Source organism: Podarcis tiliguerta (genome assembly GCF_965153285.1).
Source record: "Podarcis tiliguerta genome assembly, chromosome: 8".
Lineage (NCBI taxonomy): Eukaryota > Metazoa > Chordata > Lepidosauria > Squamata > Lacertidae > Podarcis > Podarcis tiliguerta.
Window position 1 is genome coordinate 32,493,357 of NC_139541.1, and position 25,311 is coordinate 32,518,667.

The window sequence follows — 25,311 nt, forward strand, 5'->3', positions numbered from 1 at the left end:
GTGGGAATTTGAGTCCTAGTCTCCTAGTTTGACACTATGATCACTGCACCCCACTGGCTCTCTCAACTGGCTGTTTCTTTTCCTATTTCCTTTTCTTTTTTTTCAGTGGTAGGGTACATGCTCTGCATGCCAAAGTCCTAGATTCAATACCCAGCAGTTCCAGGTAGGGCTGGGAGAGATCCTTACCTGAAACAATGGAGAGCCACTGTCAGTCATCTTTTCTGACCTGGTATGTGGCAACTTTCTATGAACATTTCTGAATACAGAGGTGGGAATGCAGTAATCATGGGATAAGGGTAGAAGCTCAGCCAGAAAAGAGTCCCACCTACTCCAGACAAACCTTACTTCCATGAAGGTGTGCTATGAAGAAATATGACCCAATTCATCCAATATGTTACAGGGTTCTGAGAGGATTCATGGCCCTGGACCAAACGTGAGATCACCTGCCACCAGATCGAATGTTTTCAGCTGACATCCACATACTCCCATCACCCCCCTTTCTTGGCAACCCAGGGTGTGAAATAGTTGTAGCCTTTGCCAAGAGGCAGGGGGGGAAAGAGGATTTGTGTGATGCGAAATGTCTGGGGAATCTCTGAGGACAGGATCACATTATCTCTTGTTAAAATATTATGGAAATCAAACATCATTGTTCATTAGGGTCATCTGTGTTTTATTTATTGGCTCAGGGCTGACTACAAGCTGTGAAGGGATTTTTAAAATAAAATAAAAATCGAAGCATTTGGCTATTTCATAATCTCTTTTCTTTGCTTTCTCCAGGTGAGCTCCAGATCCAACCACTTTGAAACTTTCATAGAATTTTTGAAAATGAACAGACAGGAATGTTTTAGGCTGGGCCTGTTTCCAGATTTCTTTTGCATAGCGTGAGTTGATGGCTTGGAAGGTAGTGAAACCTCCCTCTTTTTTTTCTTTTCTTCTCTCCTTCCTTTCAAAAAGAATTGAACTCATAAGCATTTTGCTTCTCTTTTATCTCTCTTACTCAAATCCCACCCCCACCCCCCGCAAGGAAACACAATTTTCATAAAACGGGAAGTAATTACCAGCTACAAGGTTGTTGTTTAAAAAAGAAAAGATGGATAATTCTCCTGTATGACATATTGTATCTGTAGCTGTAGGGCACAGTTTCTGACCTAGCCTATCCTCACACAACCAGTTCCTAAATACACAAGAAGAGCCCTACTAGATCAAGCCAAGGGCCTATCTAGTCCAGCATCCTGTTCTCACAGTGGCCAACTCAAAGGCGCTATGAGGACCCAAGTGCAACAGTGCTATCCTTAGTTGTGATTCCTAGCAGCTGGTACTCAGAGGCATAGTGCTTAGCCAGCTTGGTGTAGTGGTTAAGAGCGGTGGACTTGTAATCTGGTGAATTGGGTTCGCTTCCCTGCTCCTCCACATGCAGCTGCTGGGTGACCTTGGGCCAGTCACACTTCTTTGAAGTCTCTCAGCCCCACTCACCTCACAGTGTTTGTTGTGGGGGAGGAAGGGAAAGGAGATTGTTAGCTGCTTTGAGACTTAGGGTAGTGATAAAGCAGGATATCAAATCCAAACTCCTCTTCTTCCTCTTCCATATGTAGAGGCGGAATGCAGCTAGTGTTGTATCTGGTGGCCACTGACAGCCTTATCCTCCATTAATTTGTCTAATCCTCTTTTAAAGCCAGCCAAGTTGCTGGACCTAGATGTCTCGACTCCATCTTGTGAGAGCAAACTCAGCTATGCACTATGTGAAGAAGTACTTTTCTTGGTCTGTCCTGGGTCTTCCAACATTCCATTCCATGGAATAATTCCTAGTTCCAGTATTGGGGGGGGGGGGAGAAAGAGAGTGAGAAATGTCTACCCCAGTAGTAGCTGGTGAGATGGTGCACCATTACACTCCCGGTTTCCCAACATAGTGGGCTGCTGGTGCTTACCAAGGCTGAGGGGGAGTTATGCGGTGCGGGGAGCTTGGCATGGTGGCAACATCGGATTGGCTCCACTGCGCCGCTCCACACAAGTTCCCTGTGTCCTGTCCCTCATATCTCCCCCTCAATAAGCGCCAGCAACCCGTTGTGTTGGGAATCTGGAAGAACAATAGTGCCCAAACTGTGCCACCTCACCTACTGCTCTTTCCACTTTCTCCATATCATGTATAATTTTATACACCTCTATCATGTCTCCTCTTACATGCCTTTTCTCTAAGCTGAAAAGCCTCAAACATTTTAACTGTCCCTCAGAGGGGAGTTTCTCCAACCCCTTGATCATTTTTGTGGCCCTTTTCCTTTGGCTTAGGCCTATGCAACTTGTGAAATGGCAGAAGGGGAAGCCTCCAACCTGCTCTGGGAATGAGTCGCCAATTTGCATTTTTATTTATTTCTTTCTTTTTAAAAAAATATATATATCCTGCTTTTATTTATAAGCTCAAAGGGTTGTGAGGTAGGGGGGCTTACTAAAAAGTTCACTGAGTACATAAATCACAGTCAAAACAGTCCAAATGACTAAAATTGGTTTCATACGATAAAACCAATAGCAGAATAAAATGAAGTTCAGTGTAACAGAGGGAGATAACTAAGCCAGCTGTGTTAAAGGCTTTAGCATCTTATCTGATGCTTAAAAGTGAGGGAGCCAAGCCAACCCCTCTGGGGAATTTACACTTCCACTCCCCAGCCACTGCAATAGAAAAGTTTAGTAAATCTTTGAAGAATTAACCAGGATTGGCTTATGGTTTGAAGGCACCACTGCCAAAGCACCTTCAGGTGGATCCTCTCTTACCTCCGGTGCCACTACCCTTGCCCTACCATGGCTTTACTAGATTAAGGTGGCAGACAGCAGCAACGGCTCCCAATGGAGCCACCACTGAAATTTCACACAGGGCCTCCTAACAACCCCCACCCACCCCGTGTTGACATTATTGACCAAAATGGACCCAAGGGCTGTCTCAGTAGAAGACAGCTTCCTATGTAGTCCTGAACTTCTTGTTTGTTAACCTGTTGCCATATTAAGCATTGCTCCATTCCTTCAAAGGGTGAGTCTGGGTGAAGACAGGTAGCCGTTTTGCAAAGTGGTAATTTGCCACTGTGTGCATGCAAACTGCTTAATAAACTGGTTGTTTGTTTACACAAGAGATGAAAAGACTCTTGCCACTCCCTTCTTCCCTAGTTTTCTCATTAAGCTTAAGAGCTTGGTCAGGTAGATGGATACCTGTAAGTCTTCCCTTGATTTGAGGAAATGCTTCTACTTGAACCAAACCCCCAATTTCAGCCTGATTTTCATTTCAGGTGGAATTGGGAGTGGAGGGGCCTTCACTGAGTACCAACCTTCCACTGGAGCACTTCTGAAAACATCTAGTTTTGTGTTAAAATATTGATCTGAAAATTGGACTGTTAACTCTGGAGCTAATCCTTAAGTATATCGAGTCCCCATCAACAACTGTAAGCCCAGGCCCAGGGAGAGAATAAATTTATTTACTGGAGCTTGGTTTGATTTCTAAACGTCACATATGCGCTCATGGCCAAACTTGGAAAACATGGAGGCAAATTAAAATGAAGAATAAGCTACTTCTTGAGAATGCACAATAGTGGTCTTTCCTAGCTCACTGCTATTATTTTGTGTTTTCCAAGTTGATTTACTGAAGAATTCTCTGAGCTGGTTTACTCTGAGGTGGTTTACATTGTTATGTACTGTAAAATAGGTTTAGTATTTTACCCCTCAGTGACCCATTTTCTGCCAGTCATATCAAATTTGTTTATTTATGTGTGTACCATTTTGTAACAGAAAAATAAAACAAAAGTGGTTTTTCCTGTGAAATACAGGAAGGTGCATTATAGACTATAGGTCCAGCTAGCACAGTATTTTTGACACAATAGTTTGTGAGGAATTCTAAGCCAAACTATGGCTAAGTATGGCTAACTATGGCTAAGTGTGAATGCATAGGCATAACCAAGGGGGACAGCTACCCTCCCTAGTTCAAGTAAAACAACAGAAATACTTAACTGTCCAATCACGTTGGTTATGCCCCCCAACAAAGTCCTCCCCCCCAAAAAAAATCCTGGCTACGCCCATGTGTGAATGCACAGTAAAATATGCCTGCTTCACACCTACTCTGAAGGCTTAGCCTTATATGTAAACCCGGGTTTGTGGTTTGTCTCGCCCTAGACAAACCACAAGATGCCCCCAAGGTTCCCATTGTCTGGGGAAGACAAACCACAAGCTCAGATTCACATGTAACATTGGCCAAAGCATGGCTCAGCTCCAGGTAGAACAGAAACAGAAGGATGAAGAATGAAGCAAATGCAATTTTTACCATGTGTACTGACCCACACATAGGCACATTCATACACACAGCCATGGTTTAGCTGGGTGCTATTTATTTATTTATTTATTTACAACATTTATAAACCACACTTTTGTATAAAACATTAAAAGGCTGTGTACTGGGGGGGAAACAATGGCATTACAATGAAAATGTCAAACAAATCTGTAAGATGCGTGAATCAGGCCAGGAGAGGCTTTAGACTGTTTTAAATGGGAGTCTTAGCTGACCTAGGAGATGCTCTAGCACTAAGCTAGGATCTTTGCAGCTGGGGATCTGTAGTTGAGTGTCTCCCACATACCTTGGGATAGAGGGCTTCCACAGCAGATATTTAAGTACTATGTGTATGTTTGTGTGTGTGTGCCTATATACACACCTTTAATTTATGCTCTGTAAGTGTGTGGTTTTGTACTCACCATGCCTTTCTCTTTCAACAGGTTTTTCGTGTGTGATAGTTAATTATACTTCTCAGATTTTAGAATCATTTTAAAATGTTGTCTTCTCAAGTTACAGCAATGGTTTTAAATTGCAGTTGTTTACAATGTGTTACACAGTGCAGTCCTAGTTCTGTGGGGCATACACTCAAGCAAGTGTGAGATTGCCATATTATCCTGAATTTTACGTCCATTTCAGTGTAAAATGCCCTGTTACGAATGTAGGAAAATGTAATAAGCTACATACCCTACAACCAGGGTTTCCCACTTGAGTGCTTTGTTTTTGACCATTGTTTTCTCCTTATATTAGATTGTGCTTCTTAACATGTACCTTTAATAATAAACTTGCAAAATATCTTCTTTTTTTTAAAAAAAAGGTGGCACGCCTCCTCCAAGACACTACCAGCAACCCTCATTTTTGTGTAAGTACCATTATGAAAAATAATTTAAAAACATAGACCAATGTATTATTATGTAACAGTTCCTCAAAATGAGTTATTTATTTAAATAACTATAATTGTGCACGTGTTTCCGCATTTCCTCAGCTGCATTTGTGCGCATTTTGCGTTCTTGAAATATATTGTAAGCAGCATTGGTGGGGGGGACGTGCAGGGAAGGTGGAATAATAGTAATAATAGCTTTAAAAATAAAATAAAATCCACCCTTCCTTGACACCCCCCTCCTGCCCTGTGCGCGTCGACTCAGAAACCAATCCTTACTCCCAAGTAAGCGGGAAGAAAGACTAAAGTCTGCAAGCCTACATCCACTTACTCGAGAGCAATGCCCTTTGAACCGAGTTGAACTTACTTCCGAGTAGGCACGCCCAGAATTGCTCTTTGAGTGGCCTCCCCAAAAAAGTTGCAGGGGGCTGATGGATCATGGGGAAGCGGGGTGGGGGACTTAGTCAAACCCCAAAGCAACGCACAAAAAACGCACAGAAAGAGAAAGAAAGTAGTGAGGAGGGAGAGAGAGAGAAAAAGAGAGAGACATCTCTGGAATGGGGCCTCCCTCTATGGCTCTGAGCTCTGCTGCCTGCGCCTGGCTGGAAATGAAACACACCAAAGGAGCCGCCGCCGCCGCCGCTCCTTTTATTTTTTTGGAGACTCCAAAAGGATCCTTCTTCCCTTTCATGTGCCGCCCCGCTCCAATCGGAATCCAGAGGCTGCCTGCAAGTGGTCTAATCTCAATGAGGTGTCAATCATGTTCCCCGGTGGGTGAAGTAAGGTCTTTTGTAACCGCCTCTGTTACAAGCGAGACTTGAGTCGAGAGGGAGAGGAGAGGAGAGGAGAGAGACGCAGCCAGGGCGCTGAGTTCAGAGCTGCTTTTGCTGCTGCTGCTGCTGCTGCTGCTGCTGCAAGTGTGCATCTATCTATCTATAGATCTGCTCCTCTGTGCATTCCCCCCCCCCGCCCATCTCTCTTTTCCATCGTTGCTTTAATCAAGGAAAGGGGACGGTCGGAGCACATGGATTTCTAAAAAGAAGAAGGGAAAGGGACCCTCTTGGAATTGAGAGATTGTTGTTGTTGTTGAAGAGAGCCAACAAGCAGGCAGTGATGCCCCCAGCTCAGCCCTGAAGCCCACTCCCGATGCCCTCGGGTTTGCAGATCCATGCCGAGAGATGGGGAAACTTCACTCAAAACATGGTAAGTTCTTTTGCACGGTTTACAGGGCGCCGGGAGGGAGAGGAGCCTAGATCTTGGTTAGAATTCACTAGATATCTGTGTATATGCAAGACTCTGCTCTAACCATCTTCTCGTTTTTATTTTCTCTCTCTCTCCCCCCAACCCTGGATTTTCCTAGCTGCTGTTTGTAAACCTCGAGAAAGCCCAGAAGGTATGTTGTTTTTATAATTATTATTATTCCTGTTCATAAGAACTTCCATCCTTTTTTGCTTTCTCCCCCCCCCCAACTTTTTGCCCCTGTTAAAAAAAAAGAAAGGAATGGGAGAAAAAGTTTGTGCTTTGGTGATTTTGGGGTGGATGCTCAGAGAAGTTCTCTGCTCTCAGAAGTGGTTCCGTTCTCTGAGTCTTTTGCTCCCTGCTCCCCTTCCCCTTCTCTCTCGTTTTGTTGCGGTTGGGGCAGGTAGTTTGGGGGCAAGAAAAGAAGTATGTGGGGTGGTGATGGAGGGCTTGAATGGGTCCCTTCCAGGGTGGTGACTGTGCCTGACTTGAGGCTTTCCTTTTCCTTCCCCAGGTGATAGTTTTGCTGTGAATGCCTCGCTGGCTCGGAAAGGGCTAGAGGACTGGATGGTGAAGCAGAAATACTCTGGCAGTGGAAGCAGCAGCGGAGGCAGCAGCCTAGGACTTCAGCAAGGCTGCCAGCACCGGGCTCTTTGCAGGCTGTCTGGTTCCAGGGTGAGTTCCCGATTCCTCCTTCCACCCAGCTTGCCTTCCCTCCTCTCCCTCCTTACCATCAAGGCAGAAACTAGCTCAAACCTCTTCCAGACTAGGCTCTCTTTGAGTTGGAGCTCTTTGGGATGAAAACTTATCTTCCCCCTCCGCCCCCGCTCCACTTTCAGTTATTGCGCCTTTGGGAGTAGCCTTCTGAGTTGATTCCGTGCGCCCACCCTTTGAAGGAGTTGCAAGTTTGCAGGGCAGAAGCAGGCTCTGGAAAGGCGGCTGCCTTGCTTCCCAGTGTTGAAAAGAACATGGCTCTTCAGGAATGGGATGGGCAGATGGACAATCTCTCTCTCTCTCTCCAGTGTCCATTGTAGAAGTCCTCAGAAACCAAAACAGATGAGGAGAATCCTGGTGTGTGTGAGAGATAGGAATAGAGAGGTGGCTTAATTTATTGTCTGGCATTTTGTCATTTTGCTTGCCAGAGCCAACTTTTTCAGTGCCCGCAACCCCGCTAGAGTTCTTAGCCGGATGGGATACCTTCTCATAAGGCTTTGCTGAGTGTCCCAATTTGTTCTTTTGGTTGCTTAAACATCTGCAATCTATCTTTTTCTTTTTTAAAAAAATGCTGTTTATATGCTTTGCACGCTGCTTTGCCTTGAGAGTGCTCTTAGATATGAGGGGATTGTGTTGCTTCAGACTGCACACTTAAATGGGTAGGAACCCCACTGAACGCAGTCGGGCTTACTCATAAGTAAGCCTGCTTCCTTGCTCAGCCAGATTGGTACTTGCTGGTCGCAAATGTACTTTAAGAGTTTTTGTTTTGTTATTTAAAAAAGCTTTTCCTGAACATCTGGATTTTGCTTTTTCTTCTCTTTCAAAACAGAGCTGGGGAAGAGCCTTTCATAGTTAGCAGGGGGAGGTCTTAGAAAGTTGTGTGTGTGCATGTTTGTGTGTTTATTGGTCTCTAAGGTAAACCTGTGGATTGAAGCTTCCCAGATCTAATGGTGCTTTCCCCCCATTGTGTCAAAACTTAGTTCTGCCTTAAGATTGTACTCTGATAATAAAAAATAAGAGAAGGGTTTCATTTGTCTGTTTCATATTGCTGGAATGATCTGGGCAATACTGTAAAAAGTCTTTGGTAATAACATATATTGGTCCTGGTCCCGAACAGACTCAGTGAAAATCTATATGATGATTTATTTCTTACACTTTAATGTCTGTCCTTATACTTTGTTTGGTTTGCACTCTGGAGCTGTTGGCATTTGCACACTGCTGAGTCATTAGAAAAGATAGCACTTTGTTTGCACCCTGCTGATTGGATGAGATTATTTTACCTTGTGTTTCTGGTTGAAGCAAGCAAGTTCCTTTGTGGTGGGTGTGGGTGGGATGGGTGTTTAATTGAACCACCATTTGTGAAAGCAGCCTTGTAAACACGTCCAGATAAGTTTGTAGTCCACATTCATTTTAGTGAACCTGTATTCATCAGTTGTGGCTGGCATTAAAAAGAGCCATCTTTTGCAAACTTTATGTGCCATGTCATCTGGAGGTAGTGTTTACTCGCCATAGGTAACCTGGTGAGAGGCTATTTTCAAAGTGTATGTGACCAAGTTTAATGTACTTGCTACTTTCTTCTGAGCAAAATATGCAGCCCCTGATCAGGACTCTTATTAGGTGAAAGGAAAGTTGCTGTCCAGTCTTTTAGTAGTGCGTGAGTATTATTGCTTGCATAAATTGGAGGTGGGAGAAACTGCTCTATATTGAATGTTCCTGCTCTGATAGCTTTAGGAGTCACTGTATATTTTGGAAAGCCGTCACTTAAAATTGAGCCAGCATAGGAGTCTGATTCTTAGCCAAATAACTCATTTTTAGGTTGTATGCATGTATTTCCCCTACCTCTAGCTATTTGAGTCATACTATTTGTTTGCTTGTTTGTTTGTTTATCCCCCCCCCCCCCCAAATCTGGCTGGGTTTCCTCAGCCACTCTGGGTGGCTTCCAACACAATATTAAAAATACAATAATTCAGGTATGTGTAATTAATATACTCTACTAACTCTACTAACCATCTTTATGGAAAGGAAATCCAAAGTATCTTGGTAGGAGAGCAGTTGTATTTTAAACACCAGGGAAAACCATAGACTAATTGCATATGTGCATCCTGATGTTAATTTGAAATACTTAAATATTTATTTCAAAGTCAAATGTGCTTTCCAATCTCCATACATTTTTGCTACCTCACAAGATGAATGTGCTCAGCTGTACTCTTCCAGAGCGTATGGGTTGGGTTCCTCTATTGCAAAGCAACAAAGAGTTGGGTGGCACTTTAAAGGCTAACATGTTTTTGTTATGGCCAAAGCTTTTGCAGCCTACAGTCTGCTCCCAGTGCAATACTGTTCATCTCAACTTGGAAGGAAGTCCCATTGAGTGCAGTGGAATCTGCTCTATCTAAGTGTGAATAGGGTTTATCACCAGACTAGCTCTTGTTCTGAATCCAACCCATTTTGTGGTTTAATGAAATAAGAAGGGAAGGGATATTATTTTCTAAACTCTCCTTTTGATGCCCTTGGGATCCGTGCATGTATTTGTGTTAGAGCACATGCTTAGTTTCAGAAAATCCCAGGTGTAAAAAGCCATTTCTGTGGTGGGATGTGGAATCCAGTGTCCATAGCCTCATAATTCACTGCCTTAATTTCACCCATTTAACTGAGTAATTGTAATAAGTAACTAAGATCTATGTTTACTTCCTAATGCTCCAGCTGAATTGAGCAAGTTCCTGTATGCGTTTGCACTAAAGTTCCAAAGTGTCTCAAAGATCTTGGTTGTAGGTTTTGGTCTGCATTCAAAGTTGCTGGAAATGGAACTTTGTTCATTGCTTTTTTGGTAGACAGTTCAAGCAGATGGAATGAAAAAAGATGCCAAAAACATATTGCCTTTGGAGAAATATTATCCCCTTGAGTTTTATTTAATAGGGACAGGGAAGTGTTAAAGGGAGGGAAATGCTTAAGGGTGTCTAAGTAATTAGACACTTAGCTTCCCAGGAATTTCATAAGAATAACCTTCTATTGGAGTGGAAGATTTGACGCAAATGATGGAATCGAGAGGCTTGGTGGTTCTTTGGTGACATTTTAAAGCATCTGCATGCAGTTTTGCTCCAGATTAGAATAAAGGGATGATTTATTAAATAGTAGAGAAAGCAAGAATGGCATCAGTTAAAGTTATGCAGAGCTTTGGCTCCAGAACAAGGATGCTTCTGCTGTTGGCAGTGGAATGACTTGTCATCTAGAGGCACAGACACCACATTGTGTTGTAATTTTAATGTCTTTTGCTTTAAAACAACATGCAAAGAATAAGGCTGAGTTCATGTGGAAGGACTCCATAAATGGAGTAAGGATTGTACTTTAATCACCTGGTTTGGGGAAGGGAGGTTTGGCACATAGTTAAATGAGGGAACGCGCTCCCAAAGGAGGCAGTGATGGTCACTCACTTTGAATAATAGAAAATAAGCTTGCTTCGTCCTCCATGGGACAGACCTTTAGATGTTTGAAGATGGCTATCATATCTCCTCTTTACCAGGCTAAACATACCAAATTCCCTCAACCATTCTTCATACAGCTTGGCTTCCAGACCCTTGATCGTCTTGGTCTCCCTCCTCTACACACGTTCTAGCCTGCCCTTACTCTCCTTAAAAAATTATGCTTGGATGGCTTCAAAACAGCATTAGCCCAATTCATGGAGGGCAAAGCTATCAATGCCACTAGCCGTGCTGGCTATGTTCCACCTCCACTGTAAGAGGCATTGTGCCTCTGAACAATCCTTGCTGGAAGCAGCAGGAGAGAAGTGCTGTTGCGCTCACATCCAGCTTGTAGGCTTCCCATTGGGGCATCTGGTCAGCCACTGTGAGAACAGGATGCTGAGAACTAGGCAGTCCTTTGGCCTGATCCAGCAGGTTCCTCTTACATTCTTTCGAAGTTCTGTTCTTCTCATGACAACATTGTAATTTCTTCTGTAGGTATGTAGGTTCAAATATTTCCTGGTTGGAATAAGTTTTGATCCTCCCCCCCCCCCCTTGTAATTGCCTAAATAATAATAAATGATACTGAGTGACCACATTATTGTGTTTAGATATGGCTACCCATGACCACATCCAGTCTCCCCCTGCTCCTTAGCACCTGAGCTATCTTTTGACTTGGTTGAGCTAGGGATCTTTTACACCAGGTGTGGGCAACCTGTGACCCTAGGGGGGAAAGAGAGAGAAGTGGGTGGTCCAACTGCTGTTGGATCAGGCCCTAACCACTTTTGACTCCAAATCTACCCAACACTGGCATGTGACTCCCAACAGATCAGTCCTAATGCAGTGTCAGCCTTGAAGGAATAAATTTCATTGCCTCTGCGTACTTGCAGAACATAGGATGCTGCCTTTATACAGGATCAGGGCACCAGTGTATCTAGCTCAGTGTTGTCTTCCTTGGGTGGCAGCAACTCTCCAGGGCTTCAGACGGGACACACTCAGCTCTACCTGGAGATGCCAGGGATTAAACTTGGGACATTCTGCATGCAAAGCCGGTGCTCTTCTAATGTACTCCACTAACATTGATGTCACACCTCCCCTATGCTTGGTGTCCTTAACGTCTGGAGTGCGGCTTCCAATTCTGAACACCTTGCTCTGAACACCATGTTCTAAGAAAGTTCTAAGAAGGTTATTAACAAATTATGTTCTAAGAAAGTTATTAGAGAAACTTGATTGTAGCAATCTTTGGCTCTGGAACACAACATACTGATAACCTCTTTTGCGTGTGAGGAGTGTATTTGCTGTGTTTGGTAATTTTTTAGTAAATTGGAGAGCGTATGTTTTGGTACCTATATATGGTGGTACCCATGGCCATTTGTGTCTGTCAATTACTTCCCCCCATCTCCCTCATTCTGATTTCCTATGTGTAAACATTTTCTAGGGCTGAAGTTCACATAGACTTTTAGAACAATATTTGTCTGCTATTTTTACAAACGAGTCTGCATCTAAAGCAAACTGAGGAGAAGTTCCTGCCATTGTGCATGGATTATCTTTTCTTTATTCAGCTGTTTATTTTTACTTCTACTTCTTCTTCTTCTTTTGCAAAGCTACATTATTTGTAAATGCTTTCTCCCCCCTACCCTGAGTGTTGGGCTCAGTGCCAGGGAGAACTTTTAAATAATACATTTGCTTAATTCAATTTTCTTTTTTCTTCAAAGCCATAACAAATGTTCCTAGGTTTCTTTCTTGTGTGTTGCTGTCCTATTGGTGTCTTTGGGGGAAGTGCATTCCCCCTCCACCATTTTAATTTGGCTGCTGTATGGAAAATGGTGTGTGTCTGTCTTTGGGTGGCCTTTGCAATCCTCTGCCGTATACAATCCTCTGCCGTATACAGTACTTAAGTCCACATATAGGCCAGGTTCAAGCGTAACGTAAATCATTGTTTAATTTGATTTTCTGAACTGGCTCAGCATTTTAGTCAAAGTTTATGAGCTGTGAACAAAACCATGGTTTATTGTTGGTTTTATAAACCTATGTTTGTATTAACCATGGATTAGCATTACATGTGGCCTAGGCCATTGTGGAAGCCAAGAACAGATTGCAAACATTTCCTCTACCATTCCACCATAGACATGTATCTTGTGTCAGATGCTGTCTCGGGAAGTAGGGTATGGGGGGCGGAAGTGGAATAGTGTGTTTCTCAGTTCTTCTAATGCTGCAGAAACTTTCTGTAGGAATTGCAGAGTTTTGCTGGAACAGTGTCATGGCTTTTGCAACACTGCTTTCCCTTAACTTTCCACCCCAATTTGAATTGCCACATTTGGGGAATAGGTCCAAGCAGAGCAAAGTTGGAAATGCTTTCTGTTTAGGAGTGGTTTTCAGACTTTTTTTTAACCTTCAGGGAAGCCTTTCCACCTAGATTCCCCAGGAAGAAACTGTAGCACAGTGCCAAAGCACATGGCTCGGCAGGCGATCCAATCACCGGCATCTCTAGTTTTTGTGGAAAAAGTTTAGATAGAAGTTGATGTGAAATACCTCTGCCTGCAACTCTGATAGAGATGTTGCCTGGTGGAAAACCATTGGCCAGATTGGAGAGGGTTGGTTGGACTTGTGGTCCCAAAGCATCAGGAGGGGACCACAGTAGTAGTTACCCTTGTTCATGCTGGGCTATTGTGAGACTTGCGTGGCATGTTCTCCAGGTGGTTCCAAGGGAAGGGCCGTAGCTCAGTGCTAGAGCAATCTGCTTTGCAGCATCTCCAGATAAGGCTTGGAGAGACCCCACCAGAAACCCTGAAGGACTGCTGCTGATTAGTGTAGACCGTAGATGGACCAATGGACTGACTTGATCTCAGGCAACTTCCTATGCTCCTGTGCACTGATGTCCTTTTTCAGTTTGCCAAGTATATCGTAGGAAAACATCCTGGCCTCAATATGGGAAAGGGTTATAGCTCTGTTGCTTCCAATACAGATTCTAGGTTCCATCCCTGGCATCTCCAGATGGGGCTGGGGAAAGACCCCTGCCTGAAACCCTGGAGAAATTGAGCCCCCGCTAGTCAATGGGAAGGTGCTGGAGGAGATGGACCCAGTAGTCAAACTGCTGAAGAGATCAGCATAGAAAGAGATGCTGAATATGTATCTTTGCTTTGCAAATAACAAATGGTTGCTTTGTAATTAACTGATCCTGTAGATATAATCTTGCTGAAGTTAAGGGATGCCTTGATGGATCAAACCAAGGCCCACCTAGGTCAGCATCTTTTTGGCAAGAATCGTATCCACTAGTGAACACTAAGTGGTCCAAGAGAAATCAGTGGTCCACTGTTTCTCTTTTGTTTTATCAAAGAGACAGAAGGTAGACTAGGATCTACTGGTATATCTCGGGTGATTTGCAGGAGATTGGCAAAAAAATCTGGCTTCCGTTTAGTTAATAATAGCAGCATGCCCCTCCACCCTCCAAAATCTTTGGCAAGCCCTGAGCATCCTACAAGGTTATCTGCTGCAAGTGGGCCATTCTGGGTTACCAGCATCACTTCATGCTTCATCTGATAAGATCCCCACCCACCAAGAGTCATGTTTCCCAGTTGGCCAAGTTTCTCTCTAAGCACTAGCTCCTCTCTTACATTTTGTACATGTGAATGGGATCCCCCCCCACCCAACAAGCAGAAGATAGAAGCGCCAGCTAAAGTGTCCAAAGGACAACGGTTCATCAGCATGCATCCTTTATAAAATCGTAGGCAATGCTCTTCAGCAAAGCACATTGCTGCTGGCCCCAACTTCACTATATACATTCTCCTATTCCACACACAGAGCTATAATTCTCAGAGTGCTTTAACCATCACTCCTCCTTCCCAGGGGGCTCTGGGGAGAGGACTTCATTTGACCTGTGGGCCAGAGGTCCCTGACTCCTGACCTATTTGGTTTAGGATCCAGGTCTTCTCAGAAACTGCTGCTCCCATAAGTTCCTGTCTGAGGTCAGCCTTGGAGGCCAGTGCTGTCTGTTCTGTCCAGACATTGAAACCCGGCAAGCAAGGTGTAGAATGTTTTCATTGGTGGGGCTGCAAATGTGGAACTCCTTTCCAGTGGAGTTCCACCTCATTACCTGTCTTTCTGTTTTGACTGTTGGCACTTTTTTGTTTTTTTAAATCAAATCTAGTTTCAACTTGGCTGCTTTTATGGAAGCTTACCACACCCTGACTTTTTGTTTTTGTTTTTAATGGATGTGTATTATTTTAATAGCAATGTGGAACACAAGTAATAAAACTAACTAGCAGTGAGGTCCTGTAGACCCAGGAGAGCAGAGAGTGTGCTCTAGGATATGTCTCCAGAATCCTTTGCAACATGCAGTCGTTTAGTGGCGAATGCCGGTGGTTACCTTGGCTGTTTAGTTAATGTGGAAAGGAGTCCCTGAAGTCAGAAACTTTGAAAACCACTGGGAGAAAGCAAGGTAGACACTCCTCAGTAAATAAAAGAGCCTTGGTGTATTTCACAGTGTAGTGAGGCACATTTCTGCTTGCTGCAAGTGTTGTGCACTTAAAATAATGTACTGTACGGTCGTGTATCTGTATTTAGCATTGAGCCAAAAATGCTTTCCTTCTTTTATGACCCTCTCTCCCCACAAGCCACCAAATTGGGACAGTATTTTTGGCTTTCAGGGGGCAGGATGGGAGAGATCCTTTAAATAAAAGCATGGGGTGAGAGTGCTTAACTGTAATAATTGTTGGTTGCAGCAGCAGTGTTTCTTTTTTTGGGGGTGCGATCTTTCAAGCGGTGATGTAGCTGCAATTGGCAGCCTCATGATACCCATCTGCAGGGTCCCTGTTTGAAAGATGCAATGTCAGGATAATCCTAGAAGGATTGTTGGGAAAGTTTTGCAACCCTGTTCACTAGGGGCTGCCATCTCTCTCCCCTCCTCACCCTATGCAACTATGCATTTTGCAACAACATGGTGGAGCAATTAGTTAAAGAAAGAACACAGCAAAGCTGCTGCCATTGCTCAACATGGTAATCCCACCCAGGGTGGAAAACAACCCCTCTTTTTTCCAAAATAAAAAACTGTCTCGAGAACTTTGGCTCCGCTCTAGTCTGTATGTTCTAAATAAAATAAAGTAGACATGGAGAAATACCGGTGGAACAGGCCAATGTGTCAGGTTTTTCTTTGCTATTTATACAGAGTGAATCATGTCTCCTTGTTGCATATACACCCAAGTGTGGTTGCAAATTTCCCCAAACTTTTGCATGATCAAAGGACGGAGAGACTAACAGCCTAATGAAATTTGGCTGCCGTAAAGAGATAATTTAATTAGAGAAAGCGCACAGGCTATGTTGATATCTCTGGTTTGGGAAGGATGCCGTGTGGATGCTCACCATCAAAGAGTCTCCGAAAGTATTAGGAGTGCCGTGGTGATGAGATTAGTGAATTGGCCAATAATCTAGCAGAAAGCTTGATTCCAAGGTAATTATCCTAGAGTGATACCATTTGGTACAATTAAAAGCCACTGTGCCATTGCCATATGGAAAATGTTAGGCATCCTTGCACTATTTCAAAAGCTTTGTGCTGGAGGTTAAATTGACATATGAGGGGAAGCATAAATTCAGATGTTTTTGTGTATGTTTTTGTGTTGCAAAATTTACTAAAGTTGAGTTCGGGGAGCCATCTGGCAAGGCTGGTTGGGTTGAGATGAGATGATCTGTGTTTATCTGTGTGCATTTTCCAGATAGTTCAGACTTGACATGGTACATGGCTAATTTGGATGTTGGCAAAGAAGCCAAAATGATGCTTGAACTTCCTTGAGGGTTAGAGAGCAGGAGAGGGAGCGCTTGTAAGAACAGGTTGTAAACAAGATGTGAACAATGGTAATAATACTGGGGGTGTTAAGAGCTAATGTCTTTGGCAATTCTGTTTCTGGGCTGTAGGCAGCCAAGGATGTTGGGAACTGATACGAGAGTTCTAGCAGGATTGGAAGGAGAGTTGGTGGAAGCGCTGGAGTAGATCTCTAGAGGGTTACTTATAGTTTCCTCCTCCAAACCTTGCCTGTGCATTAATGCTTCCAGGTCAGGTAATACCATAGGTCTGAAAACACGTAGGAAGGAAGGGGATGTCCCTCCATTGCAGGAGGTTGGTCTAGATGACTCCTGGAGCCTCTTCCAACCCCACGATTCTATGATTCTTGATAGAGTTGCCTGGAGCAAGACTAGAGAATCTTATAAGCAAGGCCAGAATTCTTCTGAAAATTCAGAAAGGTTCCAGGTGTGACCAGGAGTTACAGCCCTGGGTATAGGGTGGTATATAAATTCAATTTAAAAAAAAAAAAATCTATGGAATTTCAAATTACAATACAATAAAATGCAATCAAAATAATAATTTTAAAAAATGGTCCAGTAGCACCTTATAGACCAACTAAGTTTGTTCTGGTATAAGCTTTTGTGTGCAGGCACACTTCTTCAGATATTTTGTTTTTATTTCCACTGCATCAGATCAACACGGCTACCTACCTGAAATAAAATGCAATGTATAAGAAATGAAGGAAGCATTAAAAATACAATTGAAAATTGCACAGCACATTAAAGTTGCTACAAATCATTAAGTGGTCCACCAAGACTCACATTTGAGGAGAAAAATATAAATGTTACATTGGTTTTCATTAGGGTAGCCATCTGTCCTACTCTAGAGAACAATACTCTCTCTTCCATGGAGTTCTGTATTTGAAGGGCTGTCTGGTTCAAGTCTGATTTTTAAAGGTACCAGTAACTAATCCTAAGAAGAGAGAGCAGGGCTCAATGCTGTCCATCAGCAGTTAGCACCTGGATGCAGACAAAGCAGACTTGCAGGCCACCTGATTGCAGTCTTCCCCATTTTATATCTGTTGCAATAAAGTATTTCTGAATTTGCATCTGCATTTGTACATATAAATAAGCATATGCAAATCTGTGTCATTATTTTTATTTTTTGGATGATGCATAAGTGGCCACCCTAATTAAGATGAAAGGTAGCAATAAATGCCTTCATTTCCTCAAATGGCTTAAAGCCTCATCTAGAAACCTTGCCTCGCCAGGAAATAAATGCTGAGGATGAGAAAAAATGTGTTGCATGCTCTTGCGGACATATGGAAATGTCCTTTGCACCAAGAGTTCATTAAAGGAAGGTTTTCTTTATAAGCTTTTGTGCGATTCTGTAATAAGACCCAGGAGGAGCAAAATAAGTGGTATTTTTATAGCCTTGCTCTGTCCATTCCAGAATATGTTAGGATGACTTTTTATGGTTCTCTTTGAACTGGCTTCGCAACAGAGGGGGGAGTTAGAAGAAGCCACTAGAGTATTGAAACTTTGTAAGGCCTGATGCTTTCTTCAGAAGAAGAAAAATATCATTCAGTGATGATCTTTTAAAACAAAACAGAACGTTTGCTCGGCACACCTCCCGCCAGTCCAGCTGTTGGCCTTTAAAGAGATTCTTGAAAGGCCATGGGTTAGGGTGCCTGCATGCTAACTTCAAAACCTGGTTGAAAAGTAAACTGCAGATGTTGAAGCATTTTGAAGAGGGGTTTGGTGGTGGGTTTTTTTTTCTTTTGCTCTGTGGCTATGTACACATTACCATTTGCTTCGCATCTAGTGTGCTCCCACTGTTGGATATTCAAAGTTGTGTGTGTACGCCATTGGGCACAATCCTTCTCTATCCTGTGGCCCCATTCACACCATACATTTTAAGCACTATGATGCCAGTCATGGCTTCCCCACAGAATCCTGTGAGCTCTGGCTTGTTAAGGGTGCTGAGAGTTGTTAGGAGACCCCCATTTCCCACAGAGTTCCCTGGGAAGTGTAGTTCTGTGAGGGAAATAGCGGTCTCCTAACAACTCTCAGCACCCTTAACAAGCCAGAGCTCCCAGAATTCTTTGAGGGAAGCCATGACTGTTGGAAGTGGTATCACAAACCACATTTGCACCACAGTGTTAGAAACGGGGATAGAAAAGCTAAGAGCCAAATGGCTTCTGAGACCTGGATTGTGGGTGCTAAAACAGAATGCCTAGTCGCCACTGGGGGGTGGGTAGGCAACACTTTTTATTTATTATTTTGATAAGCATGAACTAATATGCAATTCACATAAGTGACACATTGTTAATATCAGATTTTTAGCAGAAATTGTTAATACATGTTTAATTTGGTGTTTCCCATAAAAATATTGGTACCATACTTCAGTTTTCAAAACACTCTACTTTTTATTGTTAAAACCCCTTAACATATTGCCTATCCTTAACGTATACTTCAGGGCTTTAAAGCACATACATTTCAGTAATCCTGGAGTGTCAGCCAGGCGCAAAAAATGGCACCCAGATTTTTTGAGATGCTCGCAAATGGAGAATCTTTAGGTGCAAAATGCGCATGGCACCCTGCTAATTTCAAATCCTGTCACACCATACATTTTACATGCTTGTATTTATTACTCTATTATTTATTCCTCATATAAATTTTGAAGTTGTAACTAGTGGGAAGCAACATATGAATTTAGTAAACTTAAACCTAATTGTTGTTGATATTATATGCTTGTTTCATGACTTAGTCCAGCGGTGCCCAAACTGTGACCTCCAGTGGTCCATGAGCTTCATTCAGGTGGTTTGTGGCATCCCTTTAAAAATGCAAGTAAAGCCACACAGGATCTAGTTACAACAGGCAGAAAAATCATGATGTGGTCCATCAAGACCCTCAATAATTTTCAAGAGAAACTCAGAACCACTGATTCAAATCCTTTTTCTCCATCACCATATCCTGTGTGAAATAATACCTTGAACCAATCACACGTGAAGAAGTACATACTTCCCCTTCTGGCTGTCCTGTTCCCCCTTCCTGAGTTGAGTGCTGTGAGGTAAGGCAAGAAATGTCTCCCACTGCTCATTTCATGACATTAATTCATAATTTTGCCATTCATAAATAAGTAGTAAAGCAATACTAGAAATCAGGACCATCCAATGAAGCATTATATGTTGGAAGATTCAGGGCAGGCAGAAGAAAGTGCTTCTTTACCCAGTGCATTGCTTAACTTGTTACCACAATACGTTGCAATAGGTGCCAACTTTGACAGCTTTAAACGTGATTTAGACAAATTCATGGAGAATAAGGCTATCGTGGATACTAGCTATTGTGGCTTAGTACCACTTAGTACCATTCTTCACGTAGCCCATTGCCTTGATGGGTTTATAAATTTTCCTGGGTCATCAGAGCAGTTGTCCATTGAATGGGAAGGGAGGACCACCCCTGTCTCAGCATGAATCAGCTGATGTGAGCAGTGTGTCGAGGCACACTCACTGCTGGCATGAAGGCTCCCCCCTCCCTGGATTGGCTGTGGGTGAGTTTAGCCACCCCAATATAGGTGCTGAAAAGGAAAAATCAGTGACAAATGGATGCAAGCAACCTTGTGGAGCTCCATGGATCTGTTTGCGGAGTCCCTGAAGAGCCTAACCATATTATCTCTTAATTAAGCCATTAATGAAACTTCCTCTGTCGAGGCTGATGGTTTAGCTTAGCTCTAAAGCCCTCTCCCTTTTAAAGTCTAGAATCTTTTAATGTAAAGACCACTCATGATTTTAATGGACACACACAACATGGTTCACCTGTTCTAATTTCTCCCTCAGCATGTAAAGTGCAGGAAGAAGCACGGTGAAATGGGCCCCATTTTAAAACTGGGAATAGTGATGCTGATGAACAAGGTCAACAGGGTTACAGGCGCAGTGTGCAATGCAGGCTGTATAGCAGGGGTCAGCAACCTTTTTCAGCCACCATCCCTCAGACCATGTGGTAGGCCGGACTATTTTTTTTTTGGGGGGGGGGGAATGAACAAATTCCTATGCCCCACAAATAACCCAGAGATGCATTTTAAATAAAAGCACACATTCTACTCATGTAAAAACACCCCGACTGTCTGTGGGCCGGATTGAGAAGGTCCCTGGGTCTTAGGTTGCCTACCCCTGCTATATAGGCTTTGTTTTAAAGCAGAAATAAGCTCCTAACCCACATGGTTGCAAGAAAAAATAAAAAGCAAAGTTGGTGTGTTTCAAAAGTCTTAGGGTCTACAAGGCACAACGTAATTTCCCTGTTAGTTTCATGTTGCCTGCTGCTACTAAAGTTGTCAGTAGTGACTTTTTTGTTGTTGTTGCTGTTGCTAATAATGTGTTGGAAACGACTGCATTGCAAGTTCAGGGCAAAGAGTGTGTGTCACTTTTCTTTTCTAAGAAAACAAAAACAAATGTCATTAGTGAGATCATCAAACTCATTTTGGGATTGTAATTGGCTTCACCTGCTGGAGGTGTTATCTTCTGTGACACTTAGCTTTCTGTGTGTGAATGTGTGCAAGAGTCCCCCCCCCCAAAAAAAAAACAAAAAACTGGGAGCCTCGATTCTTGAGGAGCAGCGAAACTTTGCTGCAAGCTGCTGGATTTTCTGCTGAGCAACTTTGGCTTTCGATCTACCCCTTTGACATCTGTAACTGTGTTAGATCCTAGATAGATTGACATGTCGTCTGGACCATTTCTGAGAAAAAATATATGCTTTTTTTTTTTTTTTTTTTGCTTTTGTGATTATGGCAGAGTTTAATGTATTTCTGAGCATTACTGTGCCAGCTTTAGAGGATTAGGCATATTGAGGTTCCCATTAAAGTCTAACTCTGTGATTTTCAAGATCTGTGGAAGGAAAATCATGCATGGATGTTTGATCTTGGGGTGCAGCTGTGCATGCTGTGAGGTATGAAATAAGGGGAAGTTCGCAGTGGGGAAGTGACAGTACAAAGTGCCGTCTTGCAGGAGGAATGGGATTTGGGAGCAGATTTGGATCTTTTGATCTGCCGTGTGATGTGTGATACAGAGGCAAGCCTCTCTCTTTTTGGTCTTTGGGGAGGGAGGAGGGCGTGTCGCGCTGCCCTTGGAGGTAACTTGCGTGTCAAACTCCTTCAGTGGGCTACGGTGGTGTTAACCAAGGATGTGGCTTCTTCCCGTTGCTTGTGCAGGAGAAACAGCAGACTTAAAGAGCACCGAGAGAACTCACTACGCCGGGAATAGAAGTTTGCATTGGCTATTTGTTGGAAATTGTGGAGGGTGGGGAGAGTGATGGCTGCACAGTCACGTCTTATGCAAAGGTGCGGGAAGGTTGCGCCTAAGTGTCCAGTGGAGAAGTGTGAATACGGAACTGTTAGAGAGAAATAACTGTATGCATTTCATACCTTTTGCGGGGGGGACATGTATGGTGTGTGTGTGTGTGTGTATATATATAAGTCCCTCTCTTCAGTCCATGTGACGTGCACATAGGAGTAGGACTAGCGCCTCTGTCCTGGCCCTCGTTGCTGGATGAAGAAGTCAAACTCAAGTTTCTGTTTCTGCCATGAATCTGAGCAAGGCAAGGCAGAGCAGGTGAATTACATGGCTGAGCATGAGCTAAAGGCCCTGATCCTTGCAGATATGAGGTGTCTGACAAGAACCTATGGTAGTATTAAGGGGGGGAATAGGGCCCTAGCATGGTAGTGGTGGTGGTATTATTATTATTATTAATTATTATTAATTATTATCAGCAAGAGCGCCTGTGTGTGCAGGCCACCAGAGGGGAGATTGCTTTGCTCCTCTCTGGTCATTCCTCTGCTAAATATAATGGATTGCACTTGCCTTCCTCTGAAATGGGAGCTGAGAACAGAAACGTTTATTGGGATTTAAACGCCAGCTGCTGCACACTGCCCTGGTGACACAGTTTTTCCGAATATTCCTTCCTACTTGCTCAGACAAAACTGTTCAATCCTAGGATCCTTTCCGTCCGGTTAGGCATCCGGTTGAGCACGCTATAGTACGCTGTATCGGGTTTAATGCAGTTGCTCTTCCAGGCCAGCAGCTTAGCAGCTTGATCGTTCTGTTCTCGCTTGTGTTTTGGGGTCTGTCTGACTGTTCAGCATTGCTTGTTTGCTGCAACGCAGAGGCTCCCTTTCTCACTTAAGAGCAAGAGCATCTCAGTCTAGTAACCAGAATAGCTGTATTTTTTAGCTGACTAAGGTCTATTGCAAGAAACCCAAAATATCCTGGATGAAGTGCAAAAAGACCCAGAAGAAATCAATCTCCTTATCCTAAAGCAAAGCCTTTGATGTACTCCTGCTAAGTTTATACTGGGAACCTGCCTGTTTCTTTATGGTCAACTTCAGACATTTTGCAGGAAAAATAGATCACGTGGTCCACTTTTGGTAGTTTTCTGAAAGTTGTGCTCCTGCCTGAGGCTTTAACATAGGACCAGGTGCATAGTGAAAGGCTTTTCAAAACAAGTACAGTGGTACATCACGTTAAGTACTTAATTCATTCCTGAGGTCTGTTCTTAACCTGAAACTGTTCTTAACCTGAAGCACCACTTTAGCTAATGGGGCCTCCCGCTGCCGGAGCATGATTTCTGTTCTCATCCTGAAGCAAAGTTCTTAACCTGAAGCACTATTTCTGGGTTAGCGGAGTCTGTAACCTGAAGCGTATGTAACCCGAGGTACCACTGTACTTACAGCAAAATAAATAATACTGATATCTTTTTCTCAAGGAAATGAAGGGGGGGGGGAGCTGCACTCCATATGCACAAGTGAAAGGTTTAATTTTGTTTTGAGGGTAAATGAGAACAGGGTATGGTAATCAAAACTTTTTAAATGGTTCATAAAGACAACTTATAAGATTCTGTGAAGGTTCTTTTTTTTTTAATTGAGCCATGCAGGAATTATTCTTTGCAGCTTTCAGTTTTCTTAAATCTTGGTCTATGTGTGGCTTGTTAAAGAATTCCATCACGTGTCTCTTGCTATGCTTCAGAACCTGATTAATCTATTATTAATAGTTATTCAATGTATTAGTCACTCAAGACAAAACATCTCTAAGTGACTTAAGTACACAATTAAAATCACCCATCAAGTTTAAGAATAAAACATTATCTCCCCTCACCCCCAAGTCTGAGGGAGGGAGGGAGGGAGGGAGGGAGGGAGGGAGGAAGGAAAATCATAATCCTCAAAAGTTTGGGAGAAGAAGTGTCTTAACCTGGTGCCAAAAGGATGTTTATGTCTTTTGGGGAGGCCACCAGCAGAAGACCCTTTCACTTGCCTCCACCTCTGAACCTTTCTCTAAGTGGGCACCTGCAGGAAGGCTGCAGGTGATGAATGTGGAGTCCAGGTATGTTCAAGGTGGGACAGGTGTTCTGTTAAATTATAATCCCTGCAAACAGAGGATTAACATAACAGAGCACACTGTGATGCTCACCTCTCTACCCTCCGGCTGAGTCACTGCTGCTTATTGGGTTGGAGATTTGGGAGTGTTGTGGCGGCGAATTTGCGTGATGCAAATATCTGCATGACATGCGCACACCCCTGGTGCTCCTGCTGCTGTGTTTGCACTGCACCAACTTCACTGCTGCCTTGCCCCTCGCCTTCTCTACCCTAATACACAACAGTGATTCAGCAGGAAGGAGATCAGGCGAATGATGGAGCCCACCATGCTATCCGCTGTTGCCTGATTCAAACACATACAGCAGACCTACATTTGAGTTCACAGGAGATTTTTATGTTATACAGCCGCATCAAATTGTACGTGCCTTTACCATGTGTGATTTCAACCATATGCACTCAGCAACATCTCCATTCCAGACTTTTTTCCCTGCCTATCTCTCTCTCTGATTCTCCCTTCCACCTTCACCTCCTCCTTCCTCCCTTCTGCTGGTCACTTGCATGTGGGAGGAGTAAGGGGAGGCTGTGGAGACAAAGGGGAAGTCTCCCCATGGAATTTCCCCCACTTCAAGGAAAATTGGCTGTACACAATTTTTGCACACAACACACCTACACATATGATGCAATTCAACTGTAACGATACTGTTCTCAGTGAGGCTCTCCTGACGCCTTTGCTGATATTTTTTGGGAGCTAGGTAAAGACTTGGAACTTTCCCCCAGATGTTTGGTGGTCTCAGCTGATTTTGTTCTGATGGTGGTGTGCTGCCCAAACTTCCTGTGGCTGTTATGGGTAATTTGTGTTTGTGTGGGTAAGAGAGAGAGAGAGAATTGTTGGCACTATTATGAGAATGTTAATATTTTTCATGAATTGTTAATGGTATAGTGTATTTATGTTTACCTTTTTAAATGTGAGTTGCTTGGAGACCTTTTATTTATTATTAGTAACAAGTAATTAATTGTCTAATTAATAATAATAATTGACTTTTTCTTGGCATACTAGCAGCTCTCTTGTGACGTGTTTGTATGCTCTGGAACGCAGTTTGGGAATTATCTATCAGTCTATGGGGCTAAAAAGGATAATCACATTAATGCAGCTCTATCCGTAGTAGGTTTTGAACGTGGCTTTCTGCAAGATGCAAGAGGCAAAATGGACAATGTTAGTGCTATGATCAAGTTGAGTCACCACATCTTCCTTTGATGTAGTTTGCACATGTGATCCCTTCCAAGCACAGCTGTATTGGGCTCATCAAACGGAATGTTCCGTCTAAAGCTTTTTGATGCTTTGAAAATGCTTCGGACCCCCGAGCTTACAAACAGCTTGGCAGCGGAGGATGTTCATAATTCTTAAAAAGTTATCTGATCCCATAGTACTTTTGTCCCCGGGATTTTGTCTGCAAATCTTTTGCTTTTTCCAACTTCCTGTGCATCCCTATTTTCTCTAGATTCTGTTTGAAGAATAGCACCTCTTTTGTGGGCATGGCTGGCAGCAGTGATGGTTCCCTGGTGAATGGAACATCCATTGACCAACCTG

At 43.2% G+C, this 25,311-nt stretch overlaps 1 protein-coding gene across 3 annotated transcripts in view; it reads left to right on the plus strand.

Annotated features, from left to right (window-relative positions):
• Positions 1–776: 776 nt before the first annotated feature.
• The window catches only part of NKD1 (NKD inhibitor of WNT signaling pathway 1), a 127,038-nt gene continuing 102,503 nt past the window's right edge, over positions 777–25,311 (plus strand). Inside the window, exons 1-5 of one of the 3 annotated variants that reach the window (XM_083451915.1) lie at positions 777–881; positions 5,115–5,159; positions 6,181–6,380; positions 6,538–6,570; positions 6,931–7,091. In XM_083451915.1, coding sequence (XP_083308041.1) covers positions 6,356–6,380; positions 6,538–6,570; positions 6,931–7,091 — 219 coding nt within the window. In that variant the 5' untranslated portion in view covers positions 777–881; positions 5,115–5,159; positions 6,181–6,355. Of the gene's footprint in view, positions 882–5,114; positions 5,160–5,432; positions 6,381–6,537; positions 6,571–6,930; positions 7,092–25,311 lie in introns of those variants that run through there. The other 2 variants (XM_083451916.1, XM_083451914.1) reach the window with 2 other exon arrangements.